This window comes from Hippocampus zosterae, chromosome 21 (genome assembly GCF_025434085.1).
Source record: "Hippocampus zosterae strain Florida chromosome 21, ASM2543408v3, whole genome shotgun sequence".
NCBI classification, from domain to species: domain Eukaryota; kingdom Metazoa; phylum Chordata; class Actinopteri; order Syngnathiformes; family Syngnathidae; genus Hippocampus; species Hippocampus zosterae.
This window is the reverse complement of record NC_067471.1, coordinates 9,489,188-9,509,020: the sequence shown is the minus strand read 5'-3', so window position 1 is coordinate 9,509,020 and position 19,833 is coordinate 9,489,188. Positions and strand designations below refer to the sequence as shown.

The window sequence follows — 19,833 nt, the reverse complement described above, 5'->3', positions numbered from 1 at the left end:
ACGTCACATAGTAAAAGCATAAAAACAGTTTAAAAGCGAACATTTGATACTTCTTTATTTTGCGTAGGTCATTGCACTGTGAAATCGTTTACCAAACATGAATGGAATCATGAATGTTCACAGTAGAGCGGTCATGGGTTTCTCCGCACATTCCAGAAACATGCATTATATGTTCATTGGACACTCTATATTGTCGTTTCCAATTGTAAGTGTGAACTGTTGTTTTTCTCCGTGTTCCCCGACGTCACACTTATTGAGGATCTATTTTTTTCTTCAATTAAATGACTAGCAAGATAGTGTGACTTAGGAAATTATCCCATCCCTTAATTAGTCTCAAAATGCACGTAATTTCTACAAATAACGTATCTTTGTTCAACTATTTATGCCCGTGTCATATGGTGAGAGGCACATTCTTACATTTATACAAGTTAAAAAAAACAAAAACACAAGTTAAACAGTACAGTGACACAGTAATGCTCTAGTGTTACTTTACTCCCCATATTTTAGCAAGTGGACTGGAAGGATATGTCAATTGTATCTTCCGCCATCCAGTCGAGGAGCATGGAATTGTTCTGTCCATTTCTGAAAGTCACTGGCATAGGTGGACAAGGATACATTATTTGTGGTGATTAAAGCATCATTTTCATCACTTTTTTTCCAATCTCACAACTTGTGTGCTGCCACAGTCGGCCTTGTATATTGTGAGATACTTATTTCATTCTTCTGGAACACAGCACCGTGGGAGAAGTGCCACGCATTTCATCCTGTCAAAAAATATATATACTGGTATAGAAAAAATACTCATCACAAAATAAACATCCCTCATGGGATTTCCCGCTTGCGAGTGACAGCTGGGTAGGCCTGTGACGTCTGAAACAGCCGACTCTTTCCCTCCGCTTGTTCGGCCAGCTTGATGTGAGTGTACGACAGGATTCCCGCCAGAGTACACAGGATCCCCATAGCCTGCGAGCGACATGTAGCCACAGACAGTCGGTTGCAGGAAAATGCAGTGGTGCCTTGAATTTCGTTTGTGCCATTGCAAAACATTTGACAACGGTGCAAAAATTCTCACCTGGTTGAGTGACAGAGGGTCCTGGAAGAGAACGTATCCTCCTACCAGGGTAATGCAGAATTTAAAATGGCCAAACATGTTGTAGCTGGAAAAATTGGACTCAAGGCAAACAAATGTCAATACGATTCCCAAGAACAAATTGTGACGCAAACCATTTTGCTGCAGTAAGCGAATTATCTTTCTGCACTCGGCTGTTCTCAATGGAAATGTTGTCAAGGATACGTAACCGCTGACGTGTTTCCAATGATCCAGTAGATGGACAGGTTGACCAGGAACGCCACCACCCCGGAGAAAAGCACCGTAATCTGGAAAACAAGAGGACCTTCCTTCAACGCGGAGCCCCAAACCTCAGGCGTGAAAAGCAAGCCTGCGAGTGTGTTGAGGCCAACCAGAGCGGGAAGGGACCACGGTCCAAATATTCCTCCGTCTCCTGTGAGCGGCTCAAAGAACGGGATAATGGCCAGCAGGACGCCTGACGACAAAGGGGCCTGGTAGTACAGAAGCTGCATGGAGTTGACTTGGAGCTCGTGTTGCTTTGCTCCTACCCACTAAAAAGACACACAGGCAGTCACAGCTTAATTGTCATACTTGGGAGTGAAAAAAAACTACCAAAAAGTACGGATACTTAAAAAAAGATAATATTACTAATCATAGAAAAAAAAATCACTCACCACTTGGTAGAGTGATGTCACAAGAACACCCAAGGTGGCAAAAATTGTCCCCAACGCATTGAAGCGCACGTCGTAGTACGAGTTCAACACCACACCGATTGCTATCGGGACCTGCAGAGAATAAAAGACAAAAGAGGAAAGACAGCGCTACCTTTTCACATCTGAGCACCCCAAATTCTGTTTTTTGCAGGTACGGTATCAAAGTCAGAATTTCACGACTGTCACAAAAGCTGTTGAGTTGAGATCTGAATGAGTCAGTTCGCAAGTCGTGGTACCACTGAGTGAACGGCAGCGAAACTGAAAAAAAAACTGACCATCGTGAGCTTAATCTTGTTGGAGAAGGTCTTCTTGTAGTAGGCCGTCTGGATGAGGATGATGACGGGCGTGGTCATGGCCTTGGCTAGCTGGTACGTGCCGATGGAGTTGTTCTGCAGCGACAAGTTGGTGAAGGCCACAAAGCCGCAGAAGCTCAGCGCCAGCCATCCGATCTTGCGCAGCGGCAGCCTCTTGGGGCAGAAAACGTCCATTGTCTGGCACGCAAACAGGCCCAGCCAGGTGACCGCAAAGTGCACCAGGGTGAGCGTCATGTTGGGGAAGCCGTAGTGCAAGTAGATCCACTTGTTGATAAACACGATGCAGATGGACGACAGCAAGTTGGCCAGCATTCCGACCACGATGCGCCAGTTGGCCGACAGGTCCAGAAGCGCCTTGGTGGCCATGGCGCGCTTGAGGTTTTCACAACGACTCGCTCAAACTGTCCAGAAATGACAATTAGAAGAGGAAATACTTTTTTTCTCCATTTTTTCTTCTCTGATCTGGGCTTTGAATGGATCCCTTGTTGAATGCAATTATATTCATGATCACTACCATTAAAATTGATTAATTTGTATATTTAACTTTCAAATAAGGGCGGCCCGGAGGGTGAGTGATGAGCAGGGGGAATTTTTTGTTTTGTTTTCAAGAATTATTCATTTATTTTCAAGGAAATACATGACACTTTTAAAAAGTTATACTTGACAGGCAATGAGCTAAAATGACAATGTTGACCTGGTGACAAGAGGGCAAGAAGGAATTTTGCCACGCACCCAGCAGTGTTTTTTTTTTACCTTGGTTCCTCATCTTCTTATGGCTGCTGTCCAACTGCTTATCCGTGGATCTGACTAACGGTGAGCAAGCCTGACGAAAGTTACAGGCCTTTTTTCCCGTGATGCTCAAACCTGAGAGTGCTGAGCTGGTTCCACACCAATCGAGAACTTGGGGAACTTTTGTCGCCGCGTTCCTCGACTCCAGAGCCCGTTTAAAGTGGCCGTCAGAGACCTGAAGAAAGAGTGCTCTGTATTCCATTTCCGGGGGTTTCTTCTTCACTCAAGATTAAAGGGATGATGGCAAATACCTTTATGGTAAATTGCCGCCATCTACCGGTAACAAGTGGTAATGGGTCCTGTGTCTTCTTCGCCTTAAGAAAATCTGCCTTTGAACCACAGTGGCACCATGAGGCCTAATGGCGCACGGCAGTCAAATATAATCAAACTGAAAGATACAAAAATTGCAACAACTAAAACTGCACAACAAGCCCCCCTCCCCTCCCCAAATACGTCTTTATTTATTTGAGTAGTGTGGCGTGATTATGTTGGACAAAAAAAAGGGAGTGCCCTACATCTAAAGTTATACACGTTATAACACAGTCGTGGCAGTCACGTACGGTTCCTTCATTTTCCCACGAAGAAGAATGTTGTTGAACCTCGTGAAGCGGGAAGTGACATCTTGCCAACATGGACTGGTAATAACGTTCAAACTCTTTTGTTTAAGTCCGAACAGCTTCGACGTCTTTTAAGAGAGCGCCAGCGTGTTATTCGTCTAAGTTTTGAAGAATGCGCTCGCCCTAGTTCGGTTCGTTGAGTGCGTTCAGGGGGCGGGATAACAAAGCTAACGCCGCCCTCCTCGAGGCTAACCGGCTAATGTTGTGATCACAACAGTGGTCAACTTGGCGTAAGAGCAAAACAAAATTCAAGAGAAATAAAGTACGGTGGCAACCCCCTGACGTTTGGACACACGTATATTGACAAGAAATGACATTTTATACAACATTGGAAATGCAACACTATGTTTTACCAAGAGATGTGATGAACGGGTTGATGACTGCCCTACCTTTAGGGACACTCCACACGTGGAAATATTTAAACATATGTGAGTGCAATTGATGGTTCTGACTTGTTTGTGGACTTGTTTAGGGGTCAAAGTGAGCTGCTGTCTCCGGTGGTCCGAGATGACTTGGTGACGGTCGCTGCCCGTCGAATGAAGAAGGTGGCCTGTATCCTGAAAGTGTGTGTGTGTGTGTGTTCCCCAGCTGTTGAGTTGTCTGTTATGCATGACGCCGATGATGCCCGACTCCATTTGGATTTCATGTCACAACTCTTAGTGTTGTGGTTTTCCTGAACGCTGACCTCAGTCCCCTCCCCCGAAATGGGCAATCCTAGTGCTTCCTTGGCAACGCCGGCCCGCTCCACTCTGAGGAAAACACCCGCCTCACTCTTCAGACAAGCTGGTAGGACAAACCTTTGAGAATGGTCAAAGTTGGAAAAATCTCCATGGCAATAATGAGGACATTGACAACATCCAAGGTTCAGATGACAGCAAGCCTCATTTCCTGTTGAGTGTCAAATCCTCTCCCTCCAGGGACTCCCCGGGTTCCAGATGTTTCCGCCATTTTGGCGTACGCGGGCCGAACCCCTCGCATGGCGCACACGCCGAGAAACACACTCGGCAGTCTGGTGAGAAAAACAAGAAACGCACACACACACACACACACAAGAAAGCGGGGCCAGATTGCAAAATGTGCCAAACGACGTCGATGCCGCGTGTAGAATTTGGACGACAGTGACTGGACCCACAGCGTGTACGCGTCACCCACAACGGGTTTGGAGAACACCAGCTTCTTCACGGAGGACATCACCCACCTCGCCTCGGCCCTGCTCAAGGACGACGACCCCGGAGAGGCCGGTGAGTTAAAATGGCGGCACCCCGGCCGCCGTCGCGCTCTGGTTCCCGTCTGATTCGTAGCTTCTTGCTCTTGCAGCGGCCACCAGTCTTTTCCCGGATTTCCTAGCGTCCTTTTTGAAACACTCCTCCTCTGCCGTATTCGAACTGCTGGAGGATTACCAGACCCTCTGCCAGGACAAGGTAGGGCTGGACTGGAGTCACACGAGTCAGCAACGTCGCGACGTTAAGACTTAGTCCGCACCTTTTTCTCGGGTGCTTGAGGTGGACGTCCTCCAGTCGGTGGTGCTGCGAGCGGGTCAGAACAGTAAGACGGCAGGAGTGCGCTGGCTACTGCAGCAGGAGAACCACTCCTGGAGACTCATCTCGTCCCTATACAGGTAAGGCGGACGTCCGCGTCCTGCCCGAGACCGCCTCGCATCCGATCAGCATGCGTCCGCTCGCTCGCTTCGCAGGGATCGCGTCCAGTTGGCCCTGGAAGACGACATGATGGTCGACGTGGCTGTGAGTGATTGACTCGGAGGGGGGTTGAGTGGGGGGCGGGTTAGGGTCAAGTCCGAGCAGTGCCTCATGTCCATCTGTCTGACTTGTTGCATGCAGATTCCCAGTGAAAGCGAAAAGATGACGGTGGAGCAGCTCTTCCAGCGCGATGCACTCGTCCGTCAAAGTCAGGTAAACGAGCGCGCTCGGCCCCCCCCCGTTGTGGTTTTTTTTTAGCGCTTGGCTCACGTCTGCGTCTCCCTCCTCACTCATAGTTGGTTGTGGATTGGCTGGAAAGCATCGCCAAGGATCAGATGGGAGACTTTTCGGACAATATTGAATACTACGCCAAAAGCGTCTGCTGGTGGGTGGCGGCCAGTCGGAGTTCAAGTGCTTTTGGTCGTAAATCAAAGACGAAAAGCGGCTCCTCGTCGACCTTGTGGTTATTAGCTTAGCTGGAGCACCAGTAAAGTGTGTTTGTGTGCGTTAGGGAGAACACGCTGCACTCACTGAAGCTGAGGCGCAAGAGCGGCAACGTCTTCACCGTCCCCCTGGTCACTGAGCTGGTGAGAGCCGTTACTATGACGACTGACCACCGGGGGCAGCGGTGAACGTTTTTTTCGAATGTGCCTTCAGGACCCGGACGCTCCGCTGCGCCAACGGCAACCCCTGGCCGACCTGGACCGGGAAGACGACGTGCGTCTGTTGAAGAACCTCTTCACGCTCATTCGGGCCGGGATGACCGAGGAGGTGGGGGGGGGGGGGGGCGCATTCTTGAACCAAAACATGACAGTATCAGATTTCCTTTTTATTTGCAGCAATTTTGTATGTACATTTTTTGTCCCCCTCTTAATGGTTAAATCCAAATTTGGTCGGTTTAAGTCACACACTTAAAATATCGGTAAAAATGCGCTCTCACCCGCCACTCTTGTGTGTGTGTGCGTAGGCCCAGAGGCTGTGCACACGCTGCGGTCAGGCCTGGCGAGCAGCCACTCTGGAGGGCTGGAAGCTCTACCACGATCCCAACATGAACTCAGGTTCTCCATCGGCTCCTGGAAACGTCCTCGGCTACTGCCCCCGTAGCGGCGACGTCCTCCGGCTCACTTTGGGGATGTTGGTCTCCTGTTCGCAGGCAGCGCCGAGTTGCACCCCGTTGAAGGAAACCCTCAAAGAGGCATCTGGAAGGCCTGCAGCTGGAGAATGGCTGAGGAGGTACACGCACTAGTAGGACATTTCAAAAAGACGGTCTTCCAAACCCTCAAAATGAATTACCCCCCCCCCCCCACACTTACCAGGAGCAGCTCAACAGATACGAGCGAGCCATCTATGCCAGCCTGAGTGGAAATCTTAAACCGGTAGCATCCCCAATTTCTAGTTTTCATCAGTGTGCTAACATGCTAAGCTCAATGAAGAAAGTGCCGTGTATCCTGAAAGTGTGTGTGTGTGTGTGTGTGTGTGTGTGTTAGGTGCTGGCCGTGTGTGAATCGTGGGAGGACTGTGTGTGGGCGTACTTCAGAGTGATGGTGGACACACTGGTGGAAAAGCATCTGATGTCATCGGGGATGGCGCACCAGGAAGTGGAGACGCTGCCACGGGAATACCTGGAAGCCAAGTAACTGCCGCACACACACACACACATTTCGTCCTGTGACATTGCCACGCAAAGGAAGTTCTTGATAAGATCGCTCGTCAACTCAGCTGGACAATGGAGAAGGTGTTTGAGGAGCTCCAAGCGTCAGAGTCAAAGGTAAAACGGCAACTGAATTGCGATTGGTTCCCATCAAGTTGACTCGACTGAACTCACATGATGCGTGTGCAGAGGGTGTTGGAGGAGACGCAAGAGCACTACCACGTCATTCAGAAGTTCATCATCCTGGGAGACCTGGATGGTAAGATTTGCTCCAGGTTGCTCGTGAGCCCTCAGAGGACCGTAGAAGTTTGCCACCTTGCGTCTCAGGTCTTCTGGAGGAGTTTTGTGATTGGCTGACGGCCTCCAAGGCGCTCCCCTCGCACCTGCTGCGTTTCATGAGTCACCTGCTGCTCTTTTTCCGCTCTGTGGGGTTGGCCCTGAAGGTAAACCAACCTCAACCAGAAGAAGAGGCTCCAATGTGATGAAAAATCCACAGCGGCCTAAATGTCCTCGGTGTTGTGCGCAAGGAGGACGTGTGCGTGGATGTGCTGAAGGCGTACGTGGGCCTGCTCATCCGCGAGCAGCAGACGGAGCTGGTGGCGAGCTACGTCAGCCAGCTGCCGGCCCACCTGGCCACCGCGCAGTACGCCGCTTTCCTGGAGACGGTCGGCCAGCCGGAGCTGCGTCCCCGCTGCTTGCAGCTCGCCGCCGAGGCCGGTGAGAGCGCAAATGTGCCTTTCGGCGGCAAGACGGCGAGCAAATCTGGAGTCGTTCTGCTCGTGAAGGTTTGGATGTGGCGGCCGTGACCAAACTGGTGGTGGAGACGGTGCGGGAGAGAGATGATGCAGAGTTCACGCCTCACAGCCAGACGCTAGAGACGGCAACCACAAAGGTTTGTTTTCAACGTTAAAAAAAAAAAAGAAAAAAAAAGTGGCGGTGTCACGGTCCAAATCGAGAGTGTCTGCGGCATTTTTCCAGGAGGACCAAAAGAAGATCGACGTCATCGACTGGCTTCTGTTTGAGCCGGCCCATCGAGGGGAAGCCCTGAAGCAGTCCAACGCAATCATGAGGAGATTCCTGGGTAAAAACCAAGCAACAAATTCACCGCCTAGCAATAGCATTTAGCAATACCATTCACGTCATCACCGTCGCTCGTCTTTCACCTGGCAGCTCTGGAGAAACACGACGCGGCCAAAGCCGTCTTCTCCAAAGTGCCCGAGGATTCCATGAGAGAAATCTACTGCCAGTGGTCGGCGCTGGGCCGGACCTCGCTTCTGCCTGCCGAGGATGAGAACGCCATCAGAGAGCATCTGTGCATCAGAGCCTACCTGGTGTGTGTCCGCCAACTACAACTTGCTCGATCGGTTCGATGATCTCCTTCTCGCTCCGAATGGGAGGCAAAGTTGACCGCTAAATTGTTCAACCAAACCATTGAGTCGCAAAAGTCTGCTCGCTCCGATGCCGACGTATCCTGCCATCGACTCGCGACTGGAAATTAGTCTCGTCACTCCTAAGGAGCAGCAGCTAAGACAAAGAGAGCATCCAACAATACTCACGGGCATACGTCGTCTGCTCTATGCGCCGATGTTGTGTATCCTTTAAGCGCAAATGTTCTTCCAGGAAGCCCACGAAGCCTTCTCCGAATGGTTCGGTCACAGTAGCTCGGCCCCCCAGAAGCCGACACCTGCGCCGGAAGTGAAATTCACAGAGCGAGTAGCCAATGAGATGAGAGAAAAAGAGTACCAGGTAACGCGCACACGCTCACCCCCCCCACCTCACCTGGGGAGGAAATTGGGGCGACACTTTTCAAAAGCGCCTTTGCCGCCAGGTGGCGCTGTCGGCCTGGTCGAGCCGCCTGGATGTCCTGACCGAAGACGTGAAGGAGAGAATCTACAACGTGCTGCTGTTTGTCGACGGGGGCTGGATGGCGGACAACGCACAGGTCGGAAAAACACAAAGGGGGTCCTCATAGATGGACCACGGATGGAAGAAACGCTCTAGTGGCTTTCGGTCCACGCCAGCGAGCAGGAAGGATCAGTGAGGAGTTTCTGACTTCCCCCCCCCCCCCCCCAGGACTCTGAGCAGGATGCGGAGCGCAGCCACCAAATGTCAGCGCTGCGCTCGCTTTGTCTGCCTCGCCTCAGCTTCCTGCTGCTCAGCGTGCTGCAGAGCTCGTCCAGACACCAGGAGGCGCTGCGGCTCGCCGACATCATCTCCTCCGACCATCATCGCCTCTACCAGGTAACCTTGCCGCCGCCGTTTTCCGCCTTGTTTTGAGACCGACGGTCGCTTTGGGTTTCCTCAGGTGTTTTCGAAAGAGGAGCTGAGACGCTTCCTCCTGAAATTGAGGGAGTCATCCCTGGCGCTGTTGGACCAGGGACTTGACCCGCTCGGCTATGAGCTGCAGCAATGAGCGCCCCTGGATGATGTGCATTTGTGTCTCTTTTCTAAATAAAGAAAAATGTTTTCTGCATGCCATGATTGTTTCTTTGAAGCGGAGCAACTGGCACAGCAGCCAAAAAGCGTGCACATGTCCAAATGCAGGTTGGCGTCCCTTCCTCATCGAGTCTGCCGGCTGCGACTTTGGCCCAGTAGCTTCTTCAATCTGGTCAGGCAGGAAAAAATAAAAGTGGAGTGTCACACTCTTTAATCGATAAAGAAGTGTTTTTACTTTTAGTGTCATTATCCGATCCTGTCTGGAAGAAATCAAAACCTGGATGGCACAAAATTTCTTGAAATTCAACCAAAAGAAGACAGAGGTGATATTGTTTATTGTGTATGTTAAATCGCTCCATGTACAACACTTTGGATGCAGCGATGGCTGTTTGAAAGTGCTCGAGAAATACTCTTGACTTGACTTGATTATTTGTAAAGTGGCAGACTTTTATTTTCAACCCGTCCATTTCCAAACGTGCCCTCACTCGCAATGTCTGAGCGATTTATTTATTTTTTCGTTCCTAAATGGCCTAGTAGAACGCAAGGTTGAAATCCCGATGACGGACTGCGCATGCGCAGGAGGTGCAACGCGTCCACTTGGACAGCTTCTTTCAAAAGCCCCCTTTTCTGTATCTTTGAACGCCACTTGTCCTTGGAAGCGCAACGTCGCCGTGTTTAGTGTGAACACCGTTTAAATGCTTCGAGGGCAAACAAATAGCGCGTACTTACCCAGTCTGAGCATCAGGAAATAGGGCGAGTTTCCAATTATGTCGGAGAACCGCGGCGGCAGCAACGAGGATGACAAGCCATCGGACCTGTCGGATCAAGCGCTTCTGCCGCGTCGACTGCGAACTTTCGTGCTGTTCGTCAAACGTTCAAGTGGTTGAAATTGTTGTGACGCCACGCCAGTGCCACGCTTGTTCAGGACGAGCTAGTAGCAATCTGATCGGCTTGTTGCCGTTAGGTCGGACGCTCCCTACTATACCCGGAAGTTGTGCAGAGCGTGCCTGTTAAGTCCTAATTGCCTCACGGGGAGAAATCAATTTGTCTGAATCTGAATGTTTACAACCACAATCTGGATCAAATTGAAGATAACCCGAGAGGAGGGTGTGTGTGTGTGTACATTTGGTGATCGTTTCAAAACAATGGCATCATAAAAATCATTTATTTATTTTAAATATGACAAATCAATTTTAAATCATGCAAAACTATATTTTGACATTTTCTTCAAAACTGTTGCCTGACAGTTTCTTCCGATTGTTTCCCGGGAGACTCGACCTCCCTCCCCGCAGTTGAGCTTGAAATAAAAAAACAGAGTCACTGTGAATGTACACAAGCAAATGCGACCCCGAAACCGTTGAAATTAGGAAGACAAGCAGAAATCAAGAGTGGCAATGACCACACATCACAGGACGTTGTGGATCACAGAAGGTTGAGGGGTGAAAAACCCAAAAAAACTACAGAACTCTGCGATGAAACAGTGAGCTGCTTCTTCGGCCATTCTAGATATCAGCTCTGGGCTTGCATATCAAAATGTCAACTTTGTCTGTGACTTCCACAATCTCGCGGTTCATTTCCATGTCTTCAGAGTGGACATTCTGAAGCGTGTGAAAAATAGATTCCCCTCCAGTTATGTCCAGGACGCTGTTGGAGTTACCAAAGAATGACGTCTCCCAGACGAACAGCGGCAACCTCCTGCTACGCACTGTGAACCACCGGCTGGACTGGAGTCCACTTCCACGCACGCCGTGTGGCATTTGAGCCACAGCTGCAACGTTGGAGCGAAAAGAAGGAAAAAAAAAAAATCTCCCCGTCCCATCTTCTCCGTCATCGTGGACTAGATGCTCACTGCTCGAGGATCATGGCCTCCTGGAAGGCTTCGATCCACCTAAAGCGAGAAGGCGACCAGGTCAGAGCGCATTTGGCGGCGCGCTTTGACCCCCGCGGCCGCGCTTTTACCTCTGAGCGGTGGGGATGTCGTCGGCTTTGAAGATGTGGAAGAGCGTGTTTTTATGGTAGAGCTTGAACTGCAGCTTCCGCGCCGGGCCGTTCTTCTCCTCCCGCAGGAAGAAGCCGAGCAGCGGCTGGCTCTCCAGCGCCGCCACGTCCTGCCGGTGAGAAAGACGACGCGCACGCTGCAGCGGAAGGCGGGCGAAGCGAAGAAGAGACGGCCGGTGGCGGTCACCTCGCTGGCGGCGTACGTGTACAACACTTTGTTCTTGATGACGAACCACAGCCGCTTCCACTGCTTCTTGTTGCCCTTGGACCTGCTCAAGTAGCCGCTCATGGAGGAGTTTTCCGTGTTGGCCGACACCTGGGGGGGAGAGCCCAGCGGGTCAGGCCGCCGCGCCGCCGCTTCTCATCTCACCTCTCGCTCAACGCTTGCCTCTTTGAGTGCGGCCGGAATCTTTTTTTGTTTCCTGGTGAAGGAGAAGGCTCCGGATTTGATGGGAGACGCGGACGAGGAGGCGCGGCGGTCGCCTGCAAATCACGACACGACAAAAGGCAATTTGGAGCTTTCCGTGCCTGCATGTGAACAGGAATTGCAGTGCGTGCCGTGGGAGGGAAGAAGAAAAACTGGACCGTCTCCCCTCCACTCTCGTTTTTGCGGCACCTCGACACATGTACTGACTGTTCTCCTGCAGTTTGGCGAAGCAATGGTCACACACGCGGGCCGGCCGGTTCTTCAAGTACTCCAGGTAGTACTTGTTGGCCGAGCAGGCCTGGCACACCACCTGTGGGAACGCAAGATGGGAGACGGTGAGGAGGAGACGCGGAGGGCGTCGGGCCCGCGAGGTCCGCGCCCCCCCCCCCCCCCCCCCCGGGCACCTTCCCGCAGGCGCGGCAGTGATGGCGGCGCCAGGTGAGGGTGAACTCGCAGGTGCAGATCATGCACATGGTGGCCCTCAGGTCGGGGATCCAGATGGGAGCCTTGGAGCCCAGCGGGGCGCCGCTGTCCGGCACGCCGTCGGTCTGCGCTGGCGAGCGGACAGTTGTCAGGGGGGGGGGGGGGTTGAAAAGGTCGGCGCGGGGGAAACGAGAGCACCACCTCCTCCTGACTGCGGCTGGATATGAAGCTGATCTTCTTCTTGGCGTGGTCGTGGATGGCGGCGGCGATGGCCTCCAGCCACTCGTCTCGTTCCGTCGCCGAACTGCAGGCGGGAAAAACGGTGGGATGCCATCAACGCCAACCCCTGCGCGGTCGCGGTTCGCTATTCGTTCCCGATTGACGGCGGCCACGGCCCCCAAGCACTCGAGGTCCCACCTTGCGGACAAGATGAAGGAGCGCTCGACGCTCTCGATGTTGAGCTCGTTCTGGTAGGCCTCCTGGCTGGGCTTGCTCACCTGTTGGCAGGCAGGCGCACGGCCTCAGCGGTCGCCAACGCGGCCCCGCGGCGCCATTTGCCGTCTCACCTTCATGCCGGCGAGGGGGAGCACGCAGTTGAGTTTGTACTGGGCCGACTGGACGGGAGTGCTGTACATGAGCGCGTCGTTGAACTGCAACGGAACGAAGAAGTGTCAAGAAGTGTGGAAAAAGGCTCGAGAAGGGAAAACGTTGGAGAGGGGCCACCGTCACTCACCAAGAAGAACATCCGCGGCTGCATGACCTTCCTGGAGAGCTTCATGAGCGTTCCCTCCTTCAGGAAGACCTGCCGGCACCCGTCGGAAGTCAACTGCGGCGGCCTCGGAAGGCTTGCGTGCGGCGGAGGAGCGAGCGGGGGGGGGGGGGGGGGGCCTTACCCTGCCCGGCTGAACGATCTCTTGGTGGCCGTTCAGACTGTACTGAATCTGCATCAGCTTCTCAAAGTTATCCTGGAAGAAGGAAACGCCCGCAAGGACCGCATGACGCAGATTGCGACGAAGCCGGGAGTCATTGGGGGGGCGGGGCTAGCGGCTCACCCCTTGCTTCATGATGTCGTTGGCGTGGTTGGCGACCTCCTTCACGACGCCGAGAGCCGCTGCGCGGACGGAAATAATTTGAGCCACGCCTTCCTCGCTGAGTGTGCCTTGCGGCGCCTTGCGTCTCACCTTCTGTGTCCTTGTAGTCCTCCGAGTCCCGGGGCAGATTCTTCAAGTAATCTAGAAAAGGGCAGAGAGGGGACGTCATTCTCGTTGCTGTCCACTAGGTGGCAGGAAGTCGGTGCATGATCAAAGAAGGAAAAAAAAGAAGAAGAAGGCTACGATGAACTCTCTAAGCCCCGCCTCCCGGTCCCCGGCGGCACTTGAGAAGCAGAAGCCACCTGTGAGGAGCATCTGGTACTGAGGGATCCTCTGGACGGGCTTGAGCAGGTAGTGCTTGAGGGCGAGGCTGGCACATCGGGCGCTCATCTGTGGCCGAGCGAAGAAAAACAAGCGCCAGCGTCAGCCCGCCGACGGGAAGACCTCGGGCGGAGGGGGTCGGAAGCCCCGTCACCTCAAAGTCTCGCAGCACGGCGGCAAAGGGCGGGTTCTTCCTGCACTGCTCATCCAAGAGCGCCACGTTGTCGTCGAACTGGCGGATGTAGGTGGAGTACATCTTCAGGTAGGGGCCCTTCTGCACAAAGATGTCGGCCAGGCGCTGATGCTCGCTCCTGCGGGAGAGGGCAGGAAGCCGCCGCGGTACGTACGCCGTCACGCCGGGGGGGGGGCGGGAATTGTGGGCGGAGCCGCCACGTACCAGTGCGCCACCCTGTCCTCCAGCTCCCTCAGCAGGTCCTTGTTGAGCTGGTAGAGCTGCGGCAGGTAGTAGAGGAGCTGGCTGAGGACGCGCTCGTCCACCACCGGCTTGCCGTTCTGACGCGTCGCCTTGGCCACGGCCGCCCGAAAGTCCTGAGGCGGGAAAAGCGGTGCCACGTCAGCCGGCCGCTTCGCCGCAAGAATGTGCGCGGCGCACACCGACAGAATTCTCGCGCGTGCGCGTGGGTGCGCGCAGAGGTCAGCTCAGTGGCAGGAGGAAGCGTCCGCTGCATCCGCGGGCAGCAAAGAATGCGGGCTGACCCCATTTCTGGGACAAAAATGGCTTCCCGGCCGCAGGATGGCGACACTTACGATGTGAAGAAGCTTGAGCACGTCCACGAACCTGAAAGACGGGGCACAAGAAAGGGGTGTCAGCCCCCCCCCCACTGTTTTTATATGTTTTTAAGAGACACGTGCTGATTTCTGTCCTGCCAGGGCGCCACTCACACTTTCTCCGAGCTCATGATCTCCTGCGCGATGTGCGCCACCTTCTTGCGCTTGGTCTCATCCTCCAGCTGCAAAACAAAGAGAGAGCGAGAGCGCAGGGGTGCTTGAACGCGTGGCGATGAAAAGATGCGCTCCCCCCCACCCCCCCCGGAAGGTCGCCCGGTGTGTCGACCCGAGCGTAAGACGCCCCGCTCACCCGTCTGTCCTCCTCGCCCACATGCTCCTTGCTGGATGACGAGCTGTTGTCCTCCTCGTCCCAACTGCGGGCCTCTTCGTCCTCGTCCTCCTCCTCCGAGGGGACGTCCCTCCTCGGCCAGTCGCTGTGAAACACACACACACACACACACACACACACACACACAAAGTGACTTTCCAACGGGTGCTGATTATTTCCGCCTTCAAAAACTTTTTTTTAACCTCATGCATGATTTTAAATATGCAGCAAAGCCACATGTGTTGCTCCTCTGCTCTTCATTAAATATTTAGCAACGTGCAAACAAAGTGAAGAGCTCACATTTTCTCTTCAAGTCAAAGGGGGGGGGTGGGGGTAGAGTGTTGAGGTTATGAGAAGGCTAAACACAGAGCGCGGAAGGCCAGTCTGAGGACGAGGAGGAGGCTGGTGGTTTCTACGCATTCATCTTCCCACTCCTGGAGAGCCGCGCGGCATTTTTTTGCGCGACGCTCAGACATTTCCTGCCCGGCACGCTGAAAATAACACACGGGAAACGCACGGGGGCCGACCTGCAGCGCGCCGACACGCCGCCAATGTTTGAGGCGCCGCTGACTCGCGCCGATGTCACCTGTCGCGCGGCCCCGCCTGCACCGGGAAGCGCGGCAGGCCTGCCTCCCGCTTCTTGCGTTGCCTCCGCCAAATAGTTTGCAAGGAGAGTGACTCAAAAATGACAAATGACAAGTCATTTCCAGAAAATGAAGGGGGAAGTTGAGGGGGGGGGGGGTGAGAAGGATGAATTTGCAATTGATGCGCTCCTCCATGCCTGAAATTGGAGCAATCATGATGATGAATTTTATTCCTGGGTGTGCCGTTCGTTCCCACACAAACGCATCAAACATCAAAGGGACATGATGAGGGGGAGTCTGAAATTCGGATGAGGATCTGAGGCTGCCGTGGACAACCCTGAAAAATACGTAGGAGGCTTTTAAACTGATCTGAAGTGGAGCCGTTTTGAGATGGGGGGAGGGGGGGGGGGGCTTCTTGTCATGGCTTGAGCAGCTAAATTCCAGACCGGAAAGTGAAGTCAAGTGAGACAGAGGACAGAAAATGCTGCCATCCACCGTTATGCAGAACGGCAAGTCACAGACCAACGAACGGCTGTTTGTTGACCTTCGACCTTCAGTTGTGCTAGCAAAACATTGGCCTCTGCTCCGGGAAACCCTGCCCGGGCTGCTCAATCCTACCTGTCGCAGCGGTCCTCCTGGAACTGGCGGTAGGGGTCCTGCGCCTCGTAGACGTCGGAGGCCTCGCCATCCCGCGACCAGCTCGGCCCGCCGCCGCGGAAGGGCAGGTTCACGTACTCGGGGATCTCCTCGTAGAGAGGGACGTTCTCGTACTCCGCGCCGCCGTCATCGTCGTCGTCGCCCGAGCCGACCTCGCTGATGCAGCTGTTGGGCCGCGCCGCCGGTTTGGACTCCGGCGAGTGGCCTCCCTTGGCCAGCAGCTTGGGCAGCATCTTGACGGACACGCCGAGCTCCAGAAGCTTCCGGAAGGAGAGGCTCCGCTTGCCGGGGTCCAAGCGGGTGCTCAGGTCGGCGGCGGAGAAGGATTGCGCCCGCTGCTTGCCTCCCAGCGACGGCGCCCGACTTTTGGGCGGCACGCTGCTCCTGGTGGGCATCTGGCGGCTGAAGAAGGTCACGCAAGGCCGGGTGAAGCGCCGGGAAGGTTTTTCCCGGGGCGGCGCGGGCAGCTCCCTCGCGGGGACGTAAGGCGGCGCCGGAGGACAGACGGAGGGCGGGGGCGGGGCGGGCAGGCTGTGCCTCTGTGGTTTCCGGGGCGGCGGCCTCACGGGCTGCCCCTCCTCGGCCGAGAAGGCCTTGCCGGCGTGCCGTAGGGGCGGCGGGCATCCCAGTTTGATCTGCTTGGGGAGGCTGCGGGTGACGGGGTAGCGCTTAAAATCGCCGTAGCCGCCGTCTTCTTCCTCCACCCGGCCGCCGCGCCCCCCGCCCTCTCGCTGGCCGGCCGCGTGCGAGGAGGGACCTTGTGTTCTGTGGAGGCGAGGGGAGAGGGAGGTCTGGCGGGGAGGCGGCACGGGAGCGCCGGGCTCGTCGTCCTCCTCTCTTGCATCGTCCACCTGCTGAGGATCCCGAGCCACAACCTCCACGTGGCCCTGCCTCACCAGGGTGGGCTTCTTTTGCTTGCGAGGCTGCGGGACGGGGAGGGGCTTAGTCGGGGGCGCGGGGACCGCGCCGCCTTCTTGCGGCCGCAGATGTTCCGCAGGCGGAGGGGAGGCGACGACGCTGCCCGCAACATCGCAGCCGACGTCCGCGAGCCCCTCGTGTCCGTCAGCATCGATCCCGTCACCCTCTCTGCCCACCCTCTCCGAGTGTCTCTGTCTCCGAGGCTTGTCACGGGGCCTTTTGCTCCCCCCCGCGCTCCCGCACCAACATCGCTCCGGTCTGCTCGGCGTTCCTTCGTGAATCCCGTTCTTGGGCTCGCGCTCGCCGTTCTCCACACGACAGCAGTCCCGCAAGCCGCCGGCACGCGTGGGAATGATGTAGTCCGACTCCCGCTCCGATAAAATCCCATTTCTGATGTTGAGCAGCGAGAGGCTGTCCTCCAGAAGATCCTGCTCAGGGGATAAGATGAGGCGAGCTTTGAGGGGTAGCGAAGCGGCGGGGGGAGAAGGGCCGGTGGATTTTGGGATGCGGGGCTTCGGGGCGAGGGCCGGCTTTGTCCTCTTGAGAGTGGCGGGGGAAGCCTGGGAGGAAACGGGGGATGCGGTGGGCAGGCCCGGTTTGGGGGCAATGGCTGGGGGAGGTGAGGGTTTGGCCACGGCGGGAAGTTTAGGTTTGGGAGCTAATGGAGGCTTCTTCACATCTGCGTGTGCACAAGACAAGACGGAACAGAATTTAAAACCACGCAGGTGTTAAGGCAGGGGTGTCCAAACTTTTTGCCAAGGGGGCCAGATTTTATGTGGTAAAATGTCGGGGGGCCGACCTTGGCTGACATTCTTTACATTGAACAACAATATTGTTCAACAAATTTTAGTAAGCCAGTCTGTTTCACATTTCCATTTTTATTTTAATTTCAACAATCTTAAGAATTTCTTTTGGTTCATTTGAAACAGGAATTTGAAATATGACGTATCAGTCAATATAAACACGCAGTGATGTCTTGTTAACTCGTGAGTGATGCCCTCTAGTGTCTAAATGCTATTACTAATTTAGTGAATGCTATTACTCATTTAGCCACTAGAGGGAAGCAGTACTCTATGAAACATCACTCACCAGTCTACGAGACCTCAGTCAAACACGTGTTCCATTGCGCCCAACCTGCGGCCCAGACGGCACTGATTTTATGACAGGGGCCGAGGGCCGGATGAAATTCGACCGCGGGCCGGATTTGGCCCGCGGGCCGGACTTTGGACATGCCTGTGTTAAGGCATTGCACATCCTTCCTTCCTCAAATATCAGCAGAGGCAGCCGTGAGATGCAGTTACAGGCCAGGTTCAGGGGGGGGGGGGGGGGGGGCTAATGTGCAAAATGCATCATGAATCACAATTTGAATGGAAGAGCTGGAAGTCGCGGCTGACTCACTCCGACAGGAACCTGTGGCAAAATTCCTCTTACAAAGCTTCTGAAGCTAAATAGTTTCGTTGTACAAACGCACACGGAAAATAAAATGTCCCCAATGAAAAAGTTATCGACAGGAGGACATGGATGTGACAAAAAGGTCAATGACCACAGAGTGAGTGAGGCGAGACACCAAACTCCCAATCTGGCCGATTCTGACACATAATAAACACGTTTGGCAGAGTAATTGAATGCCTTGCGGTGTACAAGCCGTATTAACACGTAGCTGCGGTCGAAATCACAGAACGCAGTAATAACGACCTCTATCGAAACTTTATTAAAGCAGGATCGAAAAGATGTCATGGTCCCGGGATTCGATTGGACCTAAACGTGGACTAGAACTCGCCGAAATCATCCAGTTGTGACGACGATCCCATCAAAGTCCCGCGCGTACTTTATACGACAACAGACGAGCGAGGCGTCCCGGGTTTGGCCGATTTCTGAACGGAGTTTCGCAGGAAGCGTCAGTCAGGTAATGTCAATTTACCAGAAAACAAACACAAAACCACCTTCACGGAACGGCACACTCCATATGATGGCTAAACTAACATTGATTGAAACAAAGCTTTACAAAAGATGTCAAGGTCGCATTGTTGAATATTCGTACGTGTAGCATCGGCAGCGGGACAGATGTTTTTAAAGACAAAGAACTTTTTGACCATCCCCAGCTGTGAGTCGGCCGCTTAAAACCGAAAGCCGCTTTTTAGTGTATTATTATTGTCAGTTATGGAGGCCTCCCAAAACGACGCCTGGTGTGTCCTATTGTACTATTTATGTGGAGGCGATTTTTTTTTTTCAGAAAAAGGCTGTAATTAAATTGCAAAAAAAAAACAGTGGATGGTTACTTCTAACAGTTATTTTCCACGACGGTGTACTGTATTTACAATGAGCATTCTACTAAAAAGTATATAGAGGTGTCGATACTTTGCAGTTCGCCCCCGCAAGAAACAAACCTGTGCTCATGACTCCCGAATCGTTGATCCTGCTTTCTCCATGAGGAATGTAAATTCGCATTCAATGGAAGCGCGACACGGTCTTGGTTTTTTCCTGTCTCCGCAGCATTGTCACTTCGAAATCCACTACGGCGAGCACAAACAAACCGCGGGCGGCCGCTCTTACTCCTTATCTCGCTCGTACATCCGCCGATAACGACTTTATGCCTTTTGCGTTTACCATTTTTTCCCCAGTTTTTCGGCTTCGGCAAAGTTTGTCGGTTTTGTCAAGCCAGAAGCACTGCGAACAAGCGACTTCCTGTTGTGGATAACAGCATTACATCCGATTGCGAACGGCGCGATGCCTTTGGAGCATTGCCGTGTATAAAATGTCACGTTAAAACTACGATGCAAACGATATTCAAGTTCGATCGATTGCCTTTGCTACGATTCTTCTCGTGCTTGTTACAAATCATTTTTTATTATTGTGAAGTAAGGTTCTCTGTATTTCTGCCTCATTGTTTTACTTTTTCTCGCCGGGCTTTTCTAACGGTTGGGCCTGTGCTTCACGCGGCCACAAAGGGGCGCTCTGTAAGCCAGGGCTCCCCTGTGGTTTCTCGCGAGGAAGAAGCGCGAGCGGGTGCG

At 53.6% G+C, this 19,833-nt stretch overlaps 3 protein-coding genes across 3 annotated transcripts; 1 reads left to right on the top strand and 2 right to left on the bottom strand.

The window, feature by feature from the left end:
- Window positions 1-28: 28 nt before the first annotated feature.
- On the bottom strand, window positions 29-3,119 carry slc35e3 (solute carrier family 35 member E3). Its single transcript, XM_052055585.1, has 7 exons — window positions 2,850-3,119; window positions 2,058-2,497; window positions 1,744-1,854; window positions 1,462-1,620; window positions 1,295-1,377; window positions 1,073-1,157; window positions 29-963 (listed from the first exon to the last, which is right to left on the bottom strand). Exons 2-7 carry the CDS (start codon window positions 2,460-2,462, stop codon window positions 823-825), a joined length of 984 nt encoding a protein of 327 aa, XP_051911545.1. The 5' UTR covers window positions 2,463-2,497; window positions 2,850-3,119; the 3' UTR covers window positions 29-822.
- A 233-nt stretch (window positions 3,120-3,352) lies between these two features.
- Window positions 3,353-9,323, top strand: nup107 (nucleoporin 107). The gene is made up of 27 exons (XM_052055567.1): window positions 3,353-3,523; window positions 3,975-4,054; window positions 4,193-4,288; window positions 4,420-4,514; window positions 4,608-4,743; window positions 4,820-4,923; window positions 5,005-5,120; window positions 5,196-5,244; window positions 5,341-5,412; window positions 5,496-5,584; window positions 5,711-5,786; window positions 5,857-5,970; window positions 6,167-6,257; window positions 6,353-6,432; window positions 6,516-6,575; window positions 6,687-6,832; window positions 6,919-6,967; window positions 7,040-7,109; window positions 7,178-7,293; window positions 7,378-7,567; window positions 7,636-7,742; window positions 7,829-7,931; window positions 8,021-8,181; window positions 8,471-8,596; window positions 8,679-8,792; window positions 8,924-9,091; window positions 9,156-9,323. The coding sequence occupies exons 1-27, from the start codon at window positions 3,516-3,518 to the stop codon at window positions 9,261-9,263; spliced, it is 2,724 nt and encodes a 907-aa protein (XP_051911527.1). The 5' UTR covers window positions 3,353-3,515; the 3' UTR covers window positions 9,264-9,323.
- A 1,261-nt stretch (window positions 9,324-10,584) lies between these two features.
- fgd6 (FYVE, RhoGEF and PH domain containing 6) lies at window positions 10,585-19,831 on the bottom strand. The gene is made up of 21 exons (XM_052055710.1): window positions 19,210-19,831; window positions 15,866-17,501; window positions 14,646-14,769; window positions 14,450-14,517; window positions 14,315-14,345; window positions 13,944-14,095; window positions 13,701-13,857; window positions 13,528-13,615; window positions 13,316-13,366; window positions 13,187-13,245; window positions 13,028-13,099; window positions 12,868-12,936; window positions 12,701-12,784; window positions 12,552-12,631; window positions 12,336-12,438; window positions 12,116-12,259; window positions 11,919-12,021; window positions 11,673-11,767; window positions 11,472-11,600; window positions 11,246-11,394; window positions 10,585-11,174 (listed from the first exon to the last, which is right to left on the bottom strand). The coding sequence occupies exons 1-21, from the start codon at window positions 19,268-19,270 to the stop codon at window positions 11,132-11,134; spliced, it is 3,498 nt and encodes a 1,165-aa protein (XP_051911670.1). The 5' UTR covers window positions 19,271-19,831; the 3' UTR covers window positions 10,585-11,131.
- Window positions 19,832-19,833: the final 2 nt, after the last annotated feature.